The 19,066-nt window shown below is 39.3% G+C and overlaps 1 protein-coding gene across 8 annotated transcripts in view; it reads left to right on the top strand.

Moving 5' to 3' along the window:
* The window catches only part of nrxn3b (neurexin 3b), a 420,898-nt gene that overhangs the window by 168,865 nt on the left and 232,967 nt on the right, over positions 1 to 19,066 (top strand). For 5 of the 8 annotated variants that reach the window (XR_014771923.1, XM_084737529.1, XM_084737532.1 and 2 more), the window contains 9 exons: positions 2,298 to 2,501; positions 4,747 to 4,773; positions 6,390 to 6,509; positions 7,618 to 7,730; positions 8,906 to 9,174; positions 9,560 to 9,750; positions 11,135 to 11,308; positions 13,378 to 13,404; positions 17,184 to 17,303. Coding sequence is in view for 6 of the 8 variants with exons in the window: in XM_084737529.1 (XP_084593655.1) it covers positions 2,298 to 2,501; positions 4,747 to 4,773; positions 6,390 to 6,509; positions 7,618 to 7,730; positions 8,906 to 9,174; positions 9,560 to 9,750; positions 11,135 to 11,308; positions 13,378 to 13,404; positions 17,184 to 17,303 (1,245 nt within the window). In the remaining 2 variants the exon portion in view is untranslated. The remainder of the gene's footprint in view (positions 1 to 2,297; positions 2,502 to 4,746; positions 4,774 to 6,389; positions 6,510 to 7,617; positions 7,731 to 8,905; positions 9,175 to 9,559; positions 9,751 to 11,134; positions 11,309 to 13,377; positions 13,405 to 17,183; positions 17,304 to 19,066) is intronic. The other 3 variants (XR_014771924.1, XM_084737531.1, XM_084737530.1) reach the window with 1 other exon arrangement.

The following is a 19,066-nucleotide window of genomic DNA, read 5'->3' as shown; positions in this document are numbered from 1 at the left end:
CCTCTCCCCTACAGCCTCAGCATTTCCCTAGACGCAGCCAAATGGTGGTGCATTTCTGAGGCCACAGGGCTATTTTTTCTTTTAAAAAGCTGAGGTGTCAAAACAGGTATGTCATGGTTGGATACCCTTTTTAATCTGTCTCTCTCTCCCCCAAGAGGCTCCCAGGCTGCTGACAGTCTTCCTCTTTCTCTGCCGCACTCAGTCCGGTTTTCTCCTCCTTTTCGGACTCATAAGAAGGGAGCAGAAGCCTTCAAGCCATGTTCTATTTGTGATTATTGTCCCTATTTAAAGAAGACATATGTAATATAATTAATGTACTAAATCATAAGATGACCATGATATGTTATCAGAGATTAAGGAAACATGCTAAGTTGAAATACTGGCTTCTCCAACAGCACTAAACAAGCATGCTCTTCTTTGACATTCACATTGTCATGACACCTGTCATGCAAATGAAGAAGGCTTTATTAATTTTTAAGCTTACTGTAGTTATTAAGTGTCATTCAATTAATTATGCCATTTTAATGCAAAGTTGACATTGATTGAAGTGTCTTTGTTATGCTTACTATGACAACTTTGTTATAGCCGTCTTCAGAAACAAGTAAACTTGCTAACTGCTCTCTGTCCATTAGCTAACTCTGCAAGCTAAACCACCTCGGTACTTTATGTCGTAAAACTGGCTGTTTAACATTTAATGGCATCTTTATGATAAGTCTATAAGTAAGTACATTTAATGATGTCAAGTTGTCATGACAAAGACAGTTTTTGTTAAATTGCTTCATGTTTGCTCACTTTACATAGTTAGAAAGTTAAAAGTTAAGATTAATACCAAATGTTTGCCAAATAAGTTAATGTCTGGTTGTGAGTCCTGAAAAATCATTATTAAACTCTTAGAAGGCATAGATTTTTATAATGGTAAAATTGAGCAAAATGTTAATGCAGTTTGCCAGGCAATTAGGCAAGCAACTACTCCAGAGTGTGTATTTTTGGAGCAGTGGGCTTTTGTTTTCTGGGATAACGGGCTTAGCTTTAAACTGACAGACAAGTGACAGTTATAAACAGTTGGTCAACTTGCAGTCCAGGACTCCTCATTGCTTGTCATTTTATGTGTATGTGTGTAATGTTACACGTGTCTGATGCTCATGTAGCTTCAGTGTCACTGCAGCCTGTCCAAGCACTGAGTCTGGAGAGGAGGGGGTGGGGAAAAACTCACTTCAACCATAGAGCACACTATAAATTAAATAGGAATTTGACCTATTTAATATACTGTCTTCGGTTCCAACTCACTATTTAAACTGCAGTACACATTTTTCAACACTAGGGTCTTACATAGAGCTCCTTTAACTACGAGACAGAGTTTTTGTATTACACTCTGGTGGACAAGTTCCTCTTCTTTTTTACATTTTCCGAAAAAAGATTTAATCATTAGAGTAAAGACACCAGCCGACACGTATAGAGGGGAGTTTCCAGGGAGAAGAGGAAGTAGCGTGATGATTAATTTTTCTGCACACTGAACAGCATGTGTGCGCTTCAGCCCGGCCTCTCAGACACTCGCCTGTCACTCGACAGATGATGAATACAGCTGCAACCGGGGCATGTGGGACATGTATGTGTGTGTGTTTCCCATTGATAAAATATGAGGACATGCATGCATGCATGTTCCAACTTTGAATTGTGTTCACTTTTCTTCACCGAGAATATTTGTGTGTGTGCGTGTGTGTGTGTGTGTGTGTGTGTGTGTATTTGCGTTCATAGCACACAATCTCTTTTATCTCATCTGAAGCTTCTGTAGCATAAACAAAGCTGTCAGAAGGAGATGATGCATATGCAATATATTGCCACACTTTGTCCTGTTAAGATTTAATCTACATGTCCTTTTTTATCACGCATGCACACACTAATTGACACAGTTTTTCCTTCCCCACATTACTTTTGTTCGTACCATGTCCTTGAAAGCTTATTGTGTGATAAAGTTCTTTCAAGGAATTTTCATATTGTGGTGATTTTGGGCACCCCCATGGACAAAAGCAGCAGTGTTTCCACAGTAATAACCACAAAATATAACTAAAAATATATTGATATTGTAATATTTTTACACCTTAATATCAGTAGTGGCCCAAAAACTCCAGTGTCATCGGGTTCTAATAGATGTTGTCAGTCTTGTCGCTGATGGTCTTTTGTCATATAGAAGAAAATTAATGCATCTGTTTCAGAATCACTGAAAAACTCCTTGTAATATGTTTAAATATAACTGGGACTCGAAAACTGAACATTTTCGTCTCTTCTTTTCTTCACAGAGGCATCGATCCTGTCATACGACGGCAGCATGTACATGAAAGTCGTGATCCCAAATGTCATGCACACAGAGGCCGAGGACGTCTCCCTCCGCTTCATGTCCCAGCGGGCGTTCGGCCTGCTCATGGCTGCCACATCCCGCGAGTCGGCGGACACGCTGAGGCTCGAGCTGGACAGCGGGAGAGTCAAACTGACGGTCAACCTAGGTATCGTATAAACCGTCCCTGCAGCCTCCCCTGACCTCGACTTAAAGAGGAGGCCTTATTACTGTTTCTGTGTTTTCTTTCTTTCTTTTTTTTTTGTACATTTTCTTTCTGGTCCAGACTTGATATCAGACCTAACACATACTAAACCAGTTTTTGTAGTTTGTCTTCGTAGCTGCATGAATTGTTTTTGACTTGCCTGGACTGTAAGTTTTTTCTGCCTTGATGCTTAGATGTCTTTGTAGATTTTTATATCCATCAATCTAACACTTAACAAAGTTACCCATGCTCTGCAGCACATCTTTTGAACAGATCATTTTAGTCATGCTCATTATTGTCTACAAATAGATTTTTTTCCAAAGGCATACTTCGCTTTTTGAATCACTTTAATAGATGGCACTTTCTTCAGACATGCATCAATTCAGATAGCAACATTTTTAGATAATATTCTGCCATCTATTCAGAGCAGCAGGTAAGCGTTTGTACATTGTAATGCTGCACTGATAGTATGCATTCTTATCATGTGGGTCTGTTCCTGTGGTCTTTTTTCTTTTTTTTTCCTCATGATAGCAGGTCCATGTTTCTCTCTGTCCATTAGTAACCCTTGGTCTAGCTGGCATCTCACATGCCTTGTTCAAAGATGGCACTCACCCCTTCAAAGGCCCCCGAGCCTGCGGCCCGTCTGGCAAGCAGCCCGATGCCACAGCACCCAGCGCGCCTGCAGATGGTGGCACGAGTGCTGCGTTTAAGTAGAGTGCAGGCTTTTGTACCAGCAGGAGTAAAATAGATGCTCTCAATGTAACGCACATGTGCACCTACAAAATATCTCAATTTATCTCATTTATTATAGAATGTACTTGTTTACCACAGCTGCTAAGAACATGGAACATCTGTAGTCAATATTTCATGTTTTTAATGTGCAGTGTGGTCTTTCTCCAAGCAAAAGAGAAAGGAGAAGGTGACCTTACTTACCTATATGAATTTCCAATTCTAGCAAATTCCACAGAACTATTTTCAGTAACTTAGACAGGACCCTCTGAGTGGGGGTCTTCAGGCCTCTGTACGGTGTTGGTGCTGCGTGGCTCGAGGCTGTTTGTTCCCACTTTTCTGTTGCGGTTGACGGCACATGACCAGCCTGGTCACATGGATTTCAACCTGCACCTGCCAAACACAGGTTCAGCAATCTCCCTTAGATGGAGATTGGACAGTAAGAGACATGTAAAGCTTCAGATATATTGACAAATTATTTAGAAGATTGATTGATTTTACAGTGTGTAGTGGACTACTAATAAAATATTTTGGCTCCAGCTGCTGGGTTGCAAAATCGATGTGGCCGTTGAATTACAAGTGACCATTTTGAAAATTAACAACTCAAAATTCACATGATGCTATCAGCATCCCTGTACTGACATAAAAGTTTCAAATTAAAGGAGGAATATGTAATACATTTACTGCACTTAATCATAAAATGACCATGGTATGTCTTCAGAGATTAAGAAAACATGCTAAATTACAAAGTTACAGCAAGTATGTTCTCATTTTATATTTACATCCCAGAGAGGAATGTCTGGTTTTATTTGCCCCTTTCACATTCACGCACTTTACACAATTCAAATTAATGCTGAGTGTTCACTGAATGAGTTAGTGTTTGTGAAAAATAAAAGTCACTAATAATCTTTTCGAGGTGCACAATATGTTAATGACATTTTTGGAGCAGCAGGCCTCTATTATCAGAATAACAGGCTTAGCTTAACATCAACAGACAACTGACAGTAATAAACAGCTGATCAACTTATAGTCCCTTGTTGTGTTCGTCTTGCACGCCTTTACCTGGTTCTGTCTGGGGAGGAGGCGGCAGGAGAGAAACAACTTGTATGATAAATAGGCATTCATCTTATTTAATATATCGTCTTCTACTGCAACTCGCTGTTTGGGCAAATTTTTGAATGCTAGGGTGTTACATATTGCTCCTTTATACCTAAGAAATAAAACATAGTTTAATCAGTACAGTAATATTGACCTCTATTGGTACAATATTATTGGCTGCAATATTAAAAGGAATTTGACTTTAATTGGATTTTCACTGTCAGTATAACAATATTGACCGTCAGTAGCCGACAAGGTGAAAATGGCCGCTGGGGTCATGTGACCGTCCCCGGAAGGTGGCTTTTCTTGCTCTTGGATGTCTGCAGCTGTAACCTTGAAGGATGCGATTTCATCTGTCACTTATTCTCCCCTCCCCATCTAGACTGTGTCAGGATAAACTGTAACACCAGTAAGTCAACATTCTTCTTCTGCAGCCTTCTTCTTCTTCTTTTCCTTCAATCAATGTTTGATTATAGCCTGTGTGCTAGATGTAAGGGCAGAGATGTGTGAATGCAGGGGACTGATAAGAGGATTTCTCAGATAAGAGGGAAATAAGTAATAGCCAGAGATCAAAGTTATGCAAATCTGACTTAATGTACTCTATATATTTTAAATGGCCCATTTTTCAAATTAAGTCAGGCAACTGGCTCTTAATCTTCCCCTGTATGCCTATAGCTACTCGCTGAACATTCGCACTTCCAGACTCTACGGCCTATATTGTTTTCCCAGTTACACTGTAATATATTACTGTGTGTCTCACTTGCTTTGTTTTCTCGCCCTCCTTATTTTAACACAAAGTGCAGTATATAGGCCTATAATGTGATATATAGATGGTGTTAGCAGACATGCTCTTACTCATGAAAGAGACTCTCATTTTTCATTATTTTCAAAAGCACTCAGAGTCTGGCAGAGAGAGACGGATTAAGAGAGAGAAAAACAAAGAACAAAGACTTAAAAGGGTGTGGGGAAGCATGTATGTCTGTTTACTGAAGAAACAAATTGTATGATTGCATGTACACGTGCTGCGAATTAAAATTCTAAAGGAGATGGTTGGTATTAATTTAGGATTTTTGCACAAATCAGTCATTTAAACTTAAGTAAATGTTACTTTAGATCAAGTTAAGTTTGCTCTTTGATCATTAAGTCTGACATAATATACTCTGCTACTGATCATAAGTTTCCATAAAAGTAGATCAGTATGTTTTTAAGCCTTTATGGAAAGTTTAGATTTTCTGAAAGTTGAAACCTTGTTAGAGTAATCTGTCACATCTAAAAGATCCAAAGGCTTAAAAATGTTGAATTCTCGCTCAGACGGAAGCAAACATTGAAAAGTCATTACCTTACCCATGTAGTAAAAGTTTATTCATCAAAATAAAATACTTTATCTGGTCCAAAAAACACTTTAACTAACTAAATCATGCTGCGGATAAGGATCTAAAACCTGTGTTGGATATTATTCAGCAGATTCAGGATTCTGACAGAGCAGTTCTGGCTTTTAGATAAACTCAGTGGGCCTGTGTTGCCCCCTAGTGGTTGTTTATAAGAATATCTTCTCATATCTACATTCTCTACAGGTCTCTCCTAATGACAGCCTCGGTGAAACTGCAGCACAATTTGTGAATACCTACCTTTCTGAAATTCTGATTAAAATAGGGTATTTAAGGTTAGAACTTATAAGGATCATTCAAAACTGCAAACGAATGAAATATGAGCGAGACAGAGAGAGACGGTTACAGTGCCAGCTTTTGAGTCCTTACATGAGTAACAGCAAATGTTTTATTTTACTGTCACTTCTGATTTATTGTATCATTTTCCTCTGTTGTCAAATCAAAACCAAATTTTTGTTTGGAAAGTAAGCTTACTATCTCCAAATAACAAAATATCTTATTTTAATCTGAATTTATTCAAGATTGAAAAGTCTTTTCCTGCTCAGTTTTTCCAGTCTGTTACATTTACTGTGTAAACAAAGATTTGGTTTGTGCCTGTGCTTCCCCCGCCCCTTGACTAACTAACCCTCCTCTTCAGGCAAGGGCCCTGAGGTTCTTTATGCCGGACAAAAGCTCAACGACAATGAGTGGCACTCAGTACGAGTGGTCCGCCGCGGTAAAACCTTCAAACTCACTGTGGATGACGACATGGCTGAAGGTATTAATCCTGTTTTACAATATCCATGACTTGCATGACCATGTAATTTCTCTTTTTTTCTCCTTTTAGAGGTCGGAAAGTTGAATATACTGTAGGTCTAATCTCTCTGTTTAATGGTATATGGACCTAGACCATATTTTCCCATGTTTTGTGGCTCATGAGGACAAACATTTCAGACTGTTTTGTGGCTGACAGCTGCAGCAGTTTCACTCAATACTGGAGCAATTTCAAAAATTGTTGTCCCATTAGTTACATAGAAACAAAGTATGGGAAAATAGGGTTCAGGTTAAAAAAAAATCAAAGTAACTGAACTGAAAAGGGTGTATAGTATGATTTGTAATATAAATAATTCTAATATTGGACACTGATGACACTGACTGCCTTGCTTCTCATAATTAATAATACAGTGAGACTGTTCTAATCTAACCATTTATTTTTTATTTATGTCACTGTTTATTTGGAGATGATTAAATATTTGGTAACACCTGAATTTCCAGGTCCCATAAATAGGTTAAATTTCTTAGAAATTTTCCACAGGTTTTATGGTTAATTTTATAGAATAATAATTAGCAAGTGTTGTTTTCATGTAGTGCGTGGTAATTAGCAATCAACATATTTGAAATTATTTAGAAATTACCCACAAATTTCATGGATAAGTATGTGATAATTCACAAGTGTCGTTTTTATGCAAGTAGTAGTAGTATTACCTGGTAATTTGGAGTAAATCTGCAGTTATTTTCAAAGAAGGTTCAAAAATGTGAAATGGTAACATGAATGAAAACAACACTTGTAAATTATCACATACTTACCGTGGATTTTGTGGGTCATTTGTGGATAATTCAAGGACATTTCTGATATATTGCTTTATGATTACCACCTATTTACCATGAATTATTAGACCTGGAAACTGAAATGTTACCAAATATTTCTCAATATGTCTTTATTTACACTGACTTGACTGTAAGCATTGGTAGGGTTAATACATCGGCACGGCACAAAGGGAAAATGGCCCGTTGCTGTGTTAAGGTTTAGGTTGCAGTGTCCTTCCTCCTTTTCCACCCCTTCATCCCTCGGCTTCTTCTCCTCTCTCTTCCCTCCTCCACCTCAGGTCAGATGGCGGGTGACCACACCCGTCTGGAGTTCAACAATGTGGAGACGGGCATCTTGACCGAGAGACGCTTTGTCTCGTCTGCTCCCTCTTCCTTTATTGGGCATCTTCAGGTATAAAATGCGATGCAGTACATTCAGATGCATCACTTTTAACAAATGTCAGTCACTGGTAACCTCATGTCATTAAGAAGAGGGTTTTTATGAATATGTTTCATCCAAAACAAAGAACAGGTAGGTCAGAACAGGTCGATCACAAGTGTTTTTGTAGATTTGAGACTGTGTCTTATTTTTTTAAATGACAGGTAGAGTATACGTGCAGATTAATATCAAACTAATCCTCTTTGTCTTGGTATATGTTTATTACAGTCATTTCCTTTTGATTGGACTTCTCTAAACCCAGTGGTACAGGCTGGCAACTTTGCATTTTACATTACCAGGGCAGTCTAGATTCATTTAAAGGAATAGTTTGTTTGATTTTTTTTAAGTGGCATTAAATGAGGTACTTATTGATAGTCAGTGTATTATTAACAATAGATGCTGGTCAGCATTCTCCCAATTTGGAGAGGCGGAGAGGAGTACCAACATATACAATTTACTGCTGTGGACAGGGTCAGCAAAAAAAACATATTTTAGCCACTTATAAAAGGTCCAGCCAAAAAAATCAGTATCAGTACCATACATTTAGAATATGTGTTAGTTTGTTTGTGTTAACAAACAGATGAAGGCAACACCAGACCAGCAACTCTGTTCTGTGAGGTAAAATTACTGATGATGCCATTGTAATCTGGTCTGTTTGCTCAGAGAAAGCCATATTTGACTTATATAACAGCGGTTTCCTCTCAGACGAGGCAGTCTGACAGCTTCTGACCCTGTCCACACCACCTTCCTACACCAGTACCACTGCTGCTTCTCCAAACTGGGGGTGTGCTGACAGGCATCTGCAGCAGGTAATACACTGACTATGAATAAGGAACTCATACAGGACAACCCTGGTTCAAAAACATCCCTTCAAGAGGAGGGTTTTTAATCAACATTATTTATCAGGTTAGCCACAGAACAGGTAAAAATATTCAACCACAGGTGAATGTATTTTATTTTGTAAATGAAAGCTACAGTGTATGTGCAGATTAGTATCCTCTGTGCCTTAGCATCTATTTATTATTATTATTATTTCCTTTGATTAAGTAAGGCTAAAAACACAGTGTTCTAGGTTGGCAACTTTGCATTATATTGTTACCATGGTATTCTGGATTCAGTTAATTGATTTATTACGGCTCCCCCAACAGAGTCTCAAGTTCAACGGTATGCAGTACATCGACATGTGCAAGAATGGAGACATCGACTTCTGCGAGCTCAACGCCCGCTTTGGCATGCGCTTCATCATCGCCGACCCTGTGACCTTCAAGACCAAGGGCAGCTACCTGGGCCTGTCTACTCTGCAGGCCTACACCACAATGCACCTCTTCTTTCAGTTCAAAACCACCTCACCTGACGGTTTCATCATCTTCAACAGCGGAGACGGGAACGACTTTATCGCCGTGGAGCTGGTCAAAGGGTGAGTGGGCCAGCGATGAGACTGACGTGCTGTTGGCTGCAGTCCAGAGACGATTATTACATTTAAAATAGCAGCGCTGATGTGAGCGTAGTTGGATTCTTCAGGCGTTATGAATTTAACAGTCTTGACCAAATGATCGATCCCAAATCTCCGTTGCAGCTTTTCTAAGCTTGTAAAAGCATAAGCATCATTGTGCCGCAGCGAAGATTGTTTTCTTTATCAGTTTAATTCCCATTAGTGTCAGAGCAGCGTGAGCTGATTGTGAGAGTTTCCCATTAAGGTTAATCAGTCTGAGAAGATAAAAACAGACATGCTGCAGCCACACGCGCACACACAAATATACACAAACAAACCCTGATGTGTTTATCTGCTTCCTCTCTGCCAGGTTTATCCACTACGTGTTCGACCTGGGGAACGGGCCCAGTCTGTTGAAGGGGAACAGCGACAACCCGCTGAACGATAACCAGTGGCACAACGTGGTCATCACGCGAGACGCTTCCAACACACACACGCTCAAGGTGGACACAAAGTCAGTCACACAGAACGTCAACGGAGCCAAAAACCTCGACCTCAAAGGTATTATCTTGATGATGAAGGTTTATCTCCGCTTCCCTACCAGCAAACCCAGACATGGCATGACCTGAGTCATTAATCTAATACTGCTGACTTGGCAAAGTCAAAAAAGACATGCAGCTCGACTTCGACTGTTTTTTCTTTCCTCAATATCTTCCCCAAGCCCAAAGAAAAATCAGTGTTAGAGCAAATCAACTCTTAATGTCCTGACAGAGGATATATTATAAATCCGAGATACTTAAAATTTTAATTTAACATCCACATATGAACAGAATTCAAGTAGACCTACTTTAAATCTGCCAGTCATGTGTAAGCAGGAGAAAAAGGTGTGTTTGGCAGCAATGCCCAGCAGACAGACAACAGATAATGCCTTTCATTATCACATTCAAATGTGATAGAAGACTGGATGAATCAGTTTAATAATGACAAAATTAGTATATGGTTGATTATTTCTTCGCCAGACATGGGATGACATAGACACCTTTTACATGTCAGTTTTGGTAGCGGCTTAAGAAGCCCTGGTAGGCAAATTTTGTTACCAGTCAGACTAGCTTTCACCCCCTCTTTCCAGTTTTGGTGATAAGCTGAGCTAACCAGCTGCTGGCATTAGCTTCATATTTACCACCTGACCGGGCATGGGATTACAAAACAGTACATAAAATATTGAACACTGTAAATATTATACATTTCTTTAAGTATCATTCATGTGAACTGTATTGTAAACCATCTGAAAAGAAACAAAATCATCAGGTAAAAAATGTTGCATTTTTATGGTATATTGAGAGGAGAAAAACACATTAGAAAAACTTAAAATTCATAGTGAAAATACACATTGAAGTTCCCCAAAAACATACCATATATGCACATATATAAACACACGGTAAGTATAAAAAGCTCAGTAAAAAGATAGCTATCTGTCAGGTCAAAAAGCTTATACAGTACCATGAGCTAAATGACAACAGCTTGAATATCACATGGTTAGATCATCAGGTTTGATTGATCTTGTCTAAGTGTGAACGCACATTTTCCCCAAAATGTTGCACTATCTCTTTAAAAACCATCATCACTATTTGTGCAAATTTACTATGTTAAACTGTTACCCTGTTTACAAAGATGAAACGGCATTAAATTTGATGAAGGAGATACCTTCTTCTGTAAGTATGGTAAAAACAAACAACATCATCTCAGTCAGTAAGTCTAGCAGTAAAACTAAAGACTGGATACCATCCCACTGAAATGTGTGGTTATTTGCAGGTTATATTTGAAAATGAAGTAATAGAAAATGTTTACAGAAATGATTTTGTTTCATAGTCATATTTCTTAATTATTATTATTATGAATACAATTAAACTCTCTACCATCCTCACTCGTCTCCCTCTGCCCTCAGGTGACCTGTTTATCGGAGGTCTGGGACCCAACATGTACCAGAACCTGCCCAAGCTGGTGGTTTCTCGGGAGGGCTTCCAGGGCTGTTTGGCCTCGGTTGACCTCAACGGCCGCCTGCCAGACCTCATCAACGACGCCCTTTTCCGCAGCGGGCAGATTGAGCGCGGCTGTGAAGGTACAGATGGCCCGTAGCGTTTAAGAATCATGACCTGCCGTGTGAGATTTATTAGTCTAATTAGAAGGCTCTTCAGTTTAGCCCTTAAAGCCACTCGCTGGCATTGTTAATCCTATTTATTTTCTTTTTCTTTGCCAGGCATTTGTCACATCATAGGAAAATAATTTGTCTTTCAGTTTGTCTAATAATGGCTTGTTAACTTTTTATGTTGCATCAATATATTCAAAGATAGCTGGAGGAACTAAAACCTGAATAACATATCAAGACTAATGCTGTTTACCCAGATTATGAAAGAAAACAAAAATGCTGCGGTGGGGGAAGCACTCAGATCTTTAGTTAAGTAAAAGTATTTAATAGTCCACTGTAGAAAATAGTTGAGATAACATTTGAAAGCATCTTACAGCAATAGATTTTTGAGCTTAGAGCCCAACTCATGCTCTTAAATTTGGAAATAACCTTAAAAAAAATACTTTTGCTGACCTATAATCTTTGTTTGATCATTTACTTTTCTTTTGTTTGAGTTGTAGAAACTCAAAAAAAGGAAATTAAATTATTTTGAGTCAAATGTTTTTAATTGAAAATGTAAAATTTCTAAGTGATTTTTCACATTCACTTCAATGAGTTCACTCAATAATTACTGAAAACAGTTTGGGGGTTTTTGGTTTTCAAAATTGAAAGATTCAAATTTATGCAAAGAACAAAAGTAACCTATTTCAACAAAAGATTATTAGTGGGTAAAACCTTTTCAAAACTTGGACTCAAAACTCAAAAATCTATTTTTGCAAGCTGAATTGACATTTTGAGTTTTCTCAACTTTTTCATTTTTTACAGCATACATAAAATACTCCACTAGAAGTCCTGTATTTAAATCCTTACTTGAGTAAAAGCATGTTAGCATTATCATGAAAAATCATTTAAAGTTTCAAAAGTTAAAGTACTCATATAACCAAATGATTCCTGTCAGTATTTTGCTATTATGTCTGACATTTCTGGATGATATTACTGTTGCATTAATATGTTATGTTGCATTTTACTGCTGTAGATGTTTAAGGTTGAGGTCATTTTAACTACTTTATATATTGTACTGTACTGAATGTACTTTTGAGCTTATCTGAGAGGCTTTCAAATATATTATTTATCTTAAGGAGTAGACAATTTTCTCAACCCACTTAACCCTTTAGTTTACCAGAAAAAAAGGAGATTAATGATTTTGATTGGTCAGGAATTATATGAAAAATTATAATTTAAAAAGTAATTAATTACTAAAGCTGTCAGACGTGGTGGAGTAAAAAGTACAGTAGAAGTAGAAGTATACTAGTTCAAATTTGTTGTTAATGACAGTACTTGACTAAATGTACTTAATTACATTCCACCACTGCCAAAATGTTTAGATATTATTTGAAATTGCAGATTATTTTATATATTAAGTAAATTAAAGAAGTTGCTACATGTCCTCAAATACTCACCTGCCTGCTTTTCTTCCCTTCTCCAGCTCCTAAAACTTTCCATCTTAAGGCAAACTTTTTTTTTACTATTACAAAATACAAATGAGCTGCTGATGATGTGGTATTTCTACGGCAACCACTTTACTGTTGTCATTTTAATGAGATTTGATTTGAGCCTGTTTCCGTCTACATTAGATAGTCCACCACACTTATTTGGACTTGTTAAGTGTTTAATAGTTAATTTCATTTTCCAGTGTAAAATGTTATTGTGTTCAAATACATATGATGTGTTATGTGTGTAGTGAAGCCTCTGCATATGACCTCTAGAGGGCAGCAGACGCCGAGGATAAATACTGCACAGTAACCTCTTATGAGCAGAACACTGGCCAAAACATACTTAAAAATCTGGTTTTATACAAAAAATACCACAATGTAGCATCTTTATTCAGGAGCTCAGCCCTCACTGAAAAGTCAACGACATTCCCCTGTGTTGCACTCTACTGCAAAGTGACAAACTTGACAAAGTTGTTAGGAACACTAACAATGCTGGTCCCTCACTAACCTCTACTCTTGTTTTCCGCTCTGCTCTGTTCTGTTTGTTATTTTCTTTCTGCGCTAACAAAGTTGGTTTCACCAAAGCCGACCTGCAAGGTAGAGGGTTAAAAACTCAGCCTCTCGGAGGCCTGCTCGCCTGAAAGTCTGCTGTGTGCAATGCATCGTGGGTGTCACCATGGCAATAATGTCCCCGTGGTGCCGCAGAGGTGACTCGTTCTCTGAAAAAGAATAATGAATACGCAGGGAGACTACTGGCAGACACAACAACTGATTAAGTCCAAAAAAAAGATGATTACTGAGTATTTGCATTTCCATATTACAGCACTGCTGCAGTGTGAATATAGCTATACACAGACATTTCACTGTATGTAACTGTTATATAAGTGATCTTTTATCAACTACAAGAGTAGGTGGAGGTTTGTATTTGATAAAATTGCAAAGAATTCGAGTTCACAGTATAATAGAAGAGAGCATCAGGTCAGATTATTATGAAGAAATATCGGGGCCAGGCCTCAGGATTAATTTCTTTATTTTATATTTCAAGAATAAAGTTGAAATGTCGAGATTAAAGGGAAACTTTGGCACTTTTCATGTGGCTTTCTAGTCAGCGCTGACAGTAAATGTAGTCAGTTGACCTTTCCAAAGTCCCGCCCCTATTTTGAACCTCGGTGAACTGTCTCCATTCCTGTTCCTTTAATTAGATACGTGTATGTTGAAAAACCATTTGAAAATGGTAAAAAGATGTTGCTGGGGGACTTGTAAAACCAACATATCTAGTCATAAGTTAGCTAACTGGTTAACTAGCTAGCTAATCTACATCAATTGTTGCTAGCTAGTTACATCTGATAGCTAATGTTACCAAAATGCTACTTAAGCAGTAAGAACTAGTCTGTTCTTAGTTCTCTAGTCAGCTACGCTCTACTGTTGTTGGAGCAGAGAGAAAAAAGGGAAGGGACTTAGGAGTTTTCCTACTTGCAGACCTGTGCAGTAGTGCCTACATGTACCAGGATGCATTGCCTGTGAGCTACCCTAGCCTATAGCTATTACTGTGTTGCCAGATCATAGCATTAGGGGCCCAAAAAACCCCTCATCTCATCACACCCTGACTTCCCAGAGGAGGAGAATAGAAATTCAAGCTGAAGAAGTACAGAATTTGCAGCATACTACATTGTCTTTCTCTCTATGTATAGCATGCACTGGGAACTTTAGCGCTTCAATTGACTACATTTACCATTAACGCTGCCTGGATATACACATAAAAGTGCTGGATTTTCCATTTAAAGTTAAAACATCGAGAACAGAGTCGAAATGTCAAGAATACAGTTTGAAATACCATTGTGAGAACAAAGTTTCAAATTATATTTGAACTTTATTCTCAACATTTTGACTTTGTTCTCAAAAACCAAAAAAAGAAAAATCTTCTGATTTATTTTTGTCTTGTAGTTCGACTTCATTCTCAACATTTCGACTTGAAATAAAAGAAGAAATCTGGCTCTCATACTCCTCAGTGGATAAGTGCTGCTCATACAGTATGGATATATAGCAGCCATGGAGGCAGTCTGAAAGCAGAGGCAGAAAATTTGTGGCACTACTGTGTTCTTGTATGAAAATGCCAGTTGTGACACATTACAGGCCACCACAGACAGCAGAAAGAGGCTGTCACTGCACATCTAAACGCCAGCGTCAGCGTGCCGCTGATGTATCAGGCCTCTTTCTCCCTCTCTCTCTCTCTCTCTCTCTCTCTTTTTTTTCCCCAAAAACCTATCACGTCTGCTCCTTTATCCAGATGAGAGTGTTTTCAGAGAGCGAGCGACCTCCTGCTGCAACACTCAAAACACGGCGAGATCCTCCATTTCTCGCACTGACAAACGAGCGCCGATGTGTGTGCATGCAAACACGAGACTGATACAATACAGAAATACATGCGTGCACACGGAATGCCTGGTTGACTACTGCTACCGTACATTACACAGTAAATGCACTTTCAGCTGGCAAACTTGCTCTGTTCTCCACTTCAAATGTCCTTCTCTTCACTTTGTCTTGCACAAGACAATTGCTCTTAAACACTGTTTACTTGCATTTGTCTGCCATTTATTTGGACTGTTTATTTAATTTACTTTATTTTACTTTTGTTTTGTTTCCTATGTGGTTATAAGAAGGGTTTCTGTCAAGGTTTCTCCCCCGTGTCTGTCTAGACTCTGGCGGGGGAATTGTTTATCTCGTTATCTATGCTGTGCGCTTGTCCTTATCTGCATTCCCTCTCAGTATAAGTATTCAAAGGTAAGAGCTATGTGTGGTGTAGAAGAATAGCAAACACACATCCAGTTTGACTTTGAATACCCTCCTCAACTCCTGTCTGACTGAAGTGCATACACGAGGATATGCACTACATGTTCTCAAGTGTTTCTTTCTTTTCCTCTTCTGCTCTTCATGAATTCTGTCCGTCTAGTGTGTCTAGTGTTCACCGCGTATTCTCACAGTGAAAGAGATGTTTGGAAAAGGAACCGCCAGGGTTAATGCCATGTTTTTAAATGGGTATTTTTAAATGGCGTTTTTACCATCTGTTAAAAGGTTGTTTTTTTTTTTATGTCTCGTCTTGCTTGTTCACAGAGGGAATGCAGCGTTCTAAGTTTTACTCTGATAAAACTTTTTGGAAACTACTTGTTGGAATGATGAAAAACTGCATGCATGTCCACCGGCACACACTCTCCAAAAGAAGGAAATAGACCTTTTTCACGGCAGCCATGTTGATATGAAATAGTAAACACAGGCGTTACTAATGGTACTAATTAAGCTCCTGTTCCATTTCATGTAGCAGAGCCTTTGTAGTGAGCCTGCATGCACAATGTCAGCACCCTGACTCTGACCTGAAAGAGTGCTGCAGGGATGATGCAATTTTGTGGGCCAACCCAGAAGTCAGCATCACTCCAGGTCTATATAAATTATATTCACTGCAGCATTATGACATTATTGGTATGACTCATGTTAGCTAATGTTAGCTACCTAGCTAGCCAGCATGCTAGCACGACTACCCTTTCACAGATGCACTTAACATTTCCATGGTAACAGCGAGCTCCTTCAATCAGAGAAGTTGCTGAGGCACCTAAGGATTGTGGGTAGTGTAGTATCTCCCCATGATTTTGCGAATATAACATTTTATCCGTAAAGCAATGTTAAGATCATACAGATTTGTTGTTAATCTTTTTTTTACAGTCTTATAGCTCATGACTAATAATCCTAATAAATCCTATACTAGAAGATAAATGGGATTTTCACCTCACTGTTGAGATCTTGACTTTGTGACGAGGGAACTTAAAGTGCTAATATGCTATCTCACTCCCGACTCATTCTTGCAGCACTCTATAGAAAGAACTTTAATTAGTATCAACACTTGTGTTTACCCTTCTGTTTCATGTCAAAATGACTGCCCTGAAAAAAAGTCTGTTAAGGGAAGTTGACAGTGCCATCACAACAGCCCAGCTGGGGTCCAATTCTTCTTCTTAAACGGCGATTAGAACTAAACTAGCGTCCCACGCAGCAGCTTAAGAAGTGTGCTGTTGATGCTGTGAAAACCTGGCGCCTCTGCTTCAGCTCGCCACTGCGATTGCCCATTTTACCCAGCATGAAACAGGATTCCCCAGACTGTTTTTAAGTGTGTTGTACTCCGGGTCAGGCTTCCTGTGGTGGCACTGTTTGCTCCTTGTTCTTTCTTCTAGGCCCACATGCTGTATCTCTCTCTAGAGTGCACTTCTTCTGCATGAGTCCCGCATTGTTAAGGCTCAGCAGTAGCTCGTATTGTTGCTTGACTGTGTCTCTCCTGTGGCATCTCTCTCTCCATCTTCTTCCCCCCGTCCTTCCCTGCTGCCTTTTCACAGGCCCAAGTACGACCTGCCAGGAGGACTCATGTGCCAACATGGGTGTGTGTATCCAGCAGTGGGAGAATTTCACTTGTGACTGCTCCATGACGTCTTACACGGGGACTCACTGTAACGACCGTGAGTACTGCTGGGCTTAAATTTTGCCTCTATTTGGCTTGCATGTGCTTTTAAGGAGCATTTTGCTGATTTTTACATGTGGACATGAATGGATAAGTCACAGGGAGCACTAAACAGTGAGTGAAATAGTTCTACAATGTATCCTGTGGCTCTGAATGGAGAAAATTGACATCCCTGGAGAAATACCTGCTTCACCTTGCTTTTGTGTTACAAATTGTGGGCATAGAGCTTGAAGGACATGAAGGTCTTTTTTCAGCTTAAGTCTTTTGCAAATCCCTTTAAAGGTGCAATATTTAAGAACTGGCCACCTGCTGAATCCTTACTTCAAATAAATGAGGCAGAATATATCTCGGATAACCTCTTACTACTGTACTGTAACTTTAGCTGCTGTTAGCTAGTTAGCTCAGTTAGCTGTGCAGCTATTGGTCCTCTTAGCTGATTTTGAGAACTCTGATTCTGGTTGGTTAGTACTCGTCGTCTTTGTTGGTTTGGGTCATTTTGATTGGGTAGGTTTAGGTATGAGTGGGAGTGAGTGGGATTGGTTAGGGCGGGCTATGCATTCGCCATCCTGGGAACCCCATGAAGATGGGGTTTTAAGGCCCCAGCACAGAATTCTGGCAGGGTCTGGTACTGGTAGCTGATAGTAACTACTGGACTATCACCTCTTCAGGTACAAAGCGGTATTACAAGACAGAATTCGCTGGGTTAGCTGATTAGCATGCTAACTTTAGTAAATATCTCTACAACATGAACATCAAAAGTGTTATTTCTTAATACTCTGTTGATAATTTCAGTTGACTTTTAAATCCTCACATATTGCACATGTATGGGAATGCACAAAATTGTCATACCACACTGCATTACATAACCATATCCTGTGTAAAGAAGTGCATAAAAACACATAACATGCAACAATTTTGCACTACACCTATGTAGCCATGCCATCCTCTGTGCATCAGTGAGTGCCATATCCTTGACTCAAGGACTCCGCGGCTGTTTTCATTCATGTGCTTATTAAACCTTTGTCAGATTCGCTGTGTGAAAGTGGAGCTGAAAGCTTCATGTGATCTTTAAATGAAGCAACAGAGAGAGTTGTTGAGGTTGTTTTTTTTTTTTTTTGCTGCAATGCAGGCAATTTGTCGTAACAGGTTTGCTTGATGTCCCGAGCTTTTCACGTTTGGGGCTTTTGGAGTGAACGGCTGTGACCAATGATGTGTAAAATATCCACTTCTGCCTCAATCGCCTTTTCATAAACGCCCTTCAAATAGCTATCATAGAAGTCGAAGTGTGAGTTTATGTGTGTGCGCGTGTGTGTGTGTGCAGGGATCTCTTATCCCCATGACGACAGGGGACTTCCCCTCAGTAATCACGGTTGGCGGTCTTTCATTTAGCGGTTAATAGTGGGGGCATACTGCTGCTGGGCCAGACTAATGAGGTGGTGGAGGCTGTTAGGAGAGCTGCTCTCTGTGAGCGCTGGCATCCCCTAATCATCCAGACCTTTCTGATGTTAGACCCGGCCGCTGTGTATGACTTCATATCTCTCAAATCCTTCTTTTTTCTCTCTTTTTTTCCTTGTCACTTTCACTTTTTTTCCTCCCTCTGCAAAAGATCATCTGACGCAGACATTTCTGCGCGGGACGAATAATCGACTCCAGTTCACACTTGGTGATGGGAGCTGTGTGTTTATGTGTTAATTAGTGATGAGAAACCCTCATTAATTCACCTCCTGGTGCTCCCTGGGATGACTTGGAGGGAGCTTTTCA

Source organism: Lutjanus erythropterus, chromosome 15, assembly GCF_056507025.1.
Source record: "Lutjanus erythropterus isolate fLutEry1 chromosome 15, fLutEry1.hap2, whole genome shotgun sequence".
In the NCBI taxonomy this organism is placed as follows: domain Eukaryota; kingdom Metazoa; phylum Chordata; class Actinopteri; order Lutjaniformes; family Lutjanidae; genus Lutjanus; species Lutjanus erythropterus.
The sequence above is the reverse complement of the archived record's forward strand: the minus strand, read 5'-3'. Positions and strand labels throughout refer to the sequence as shown.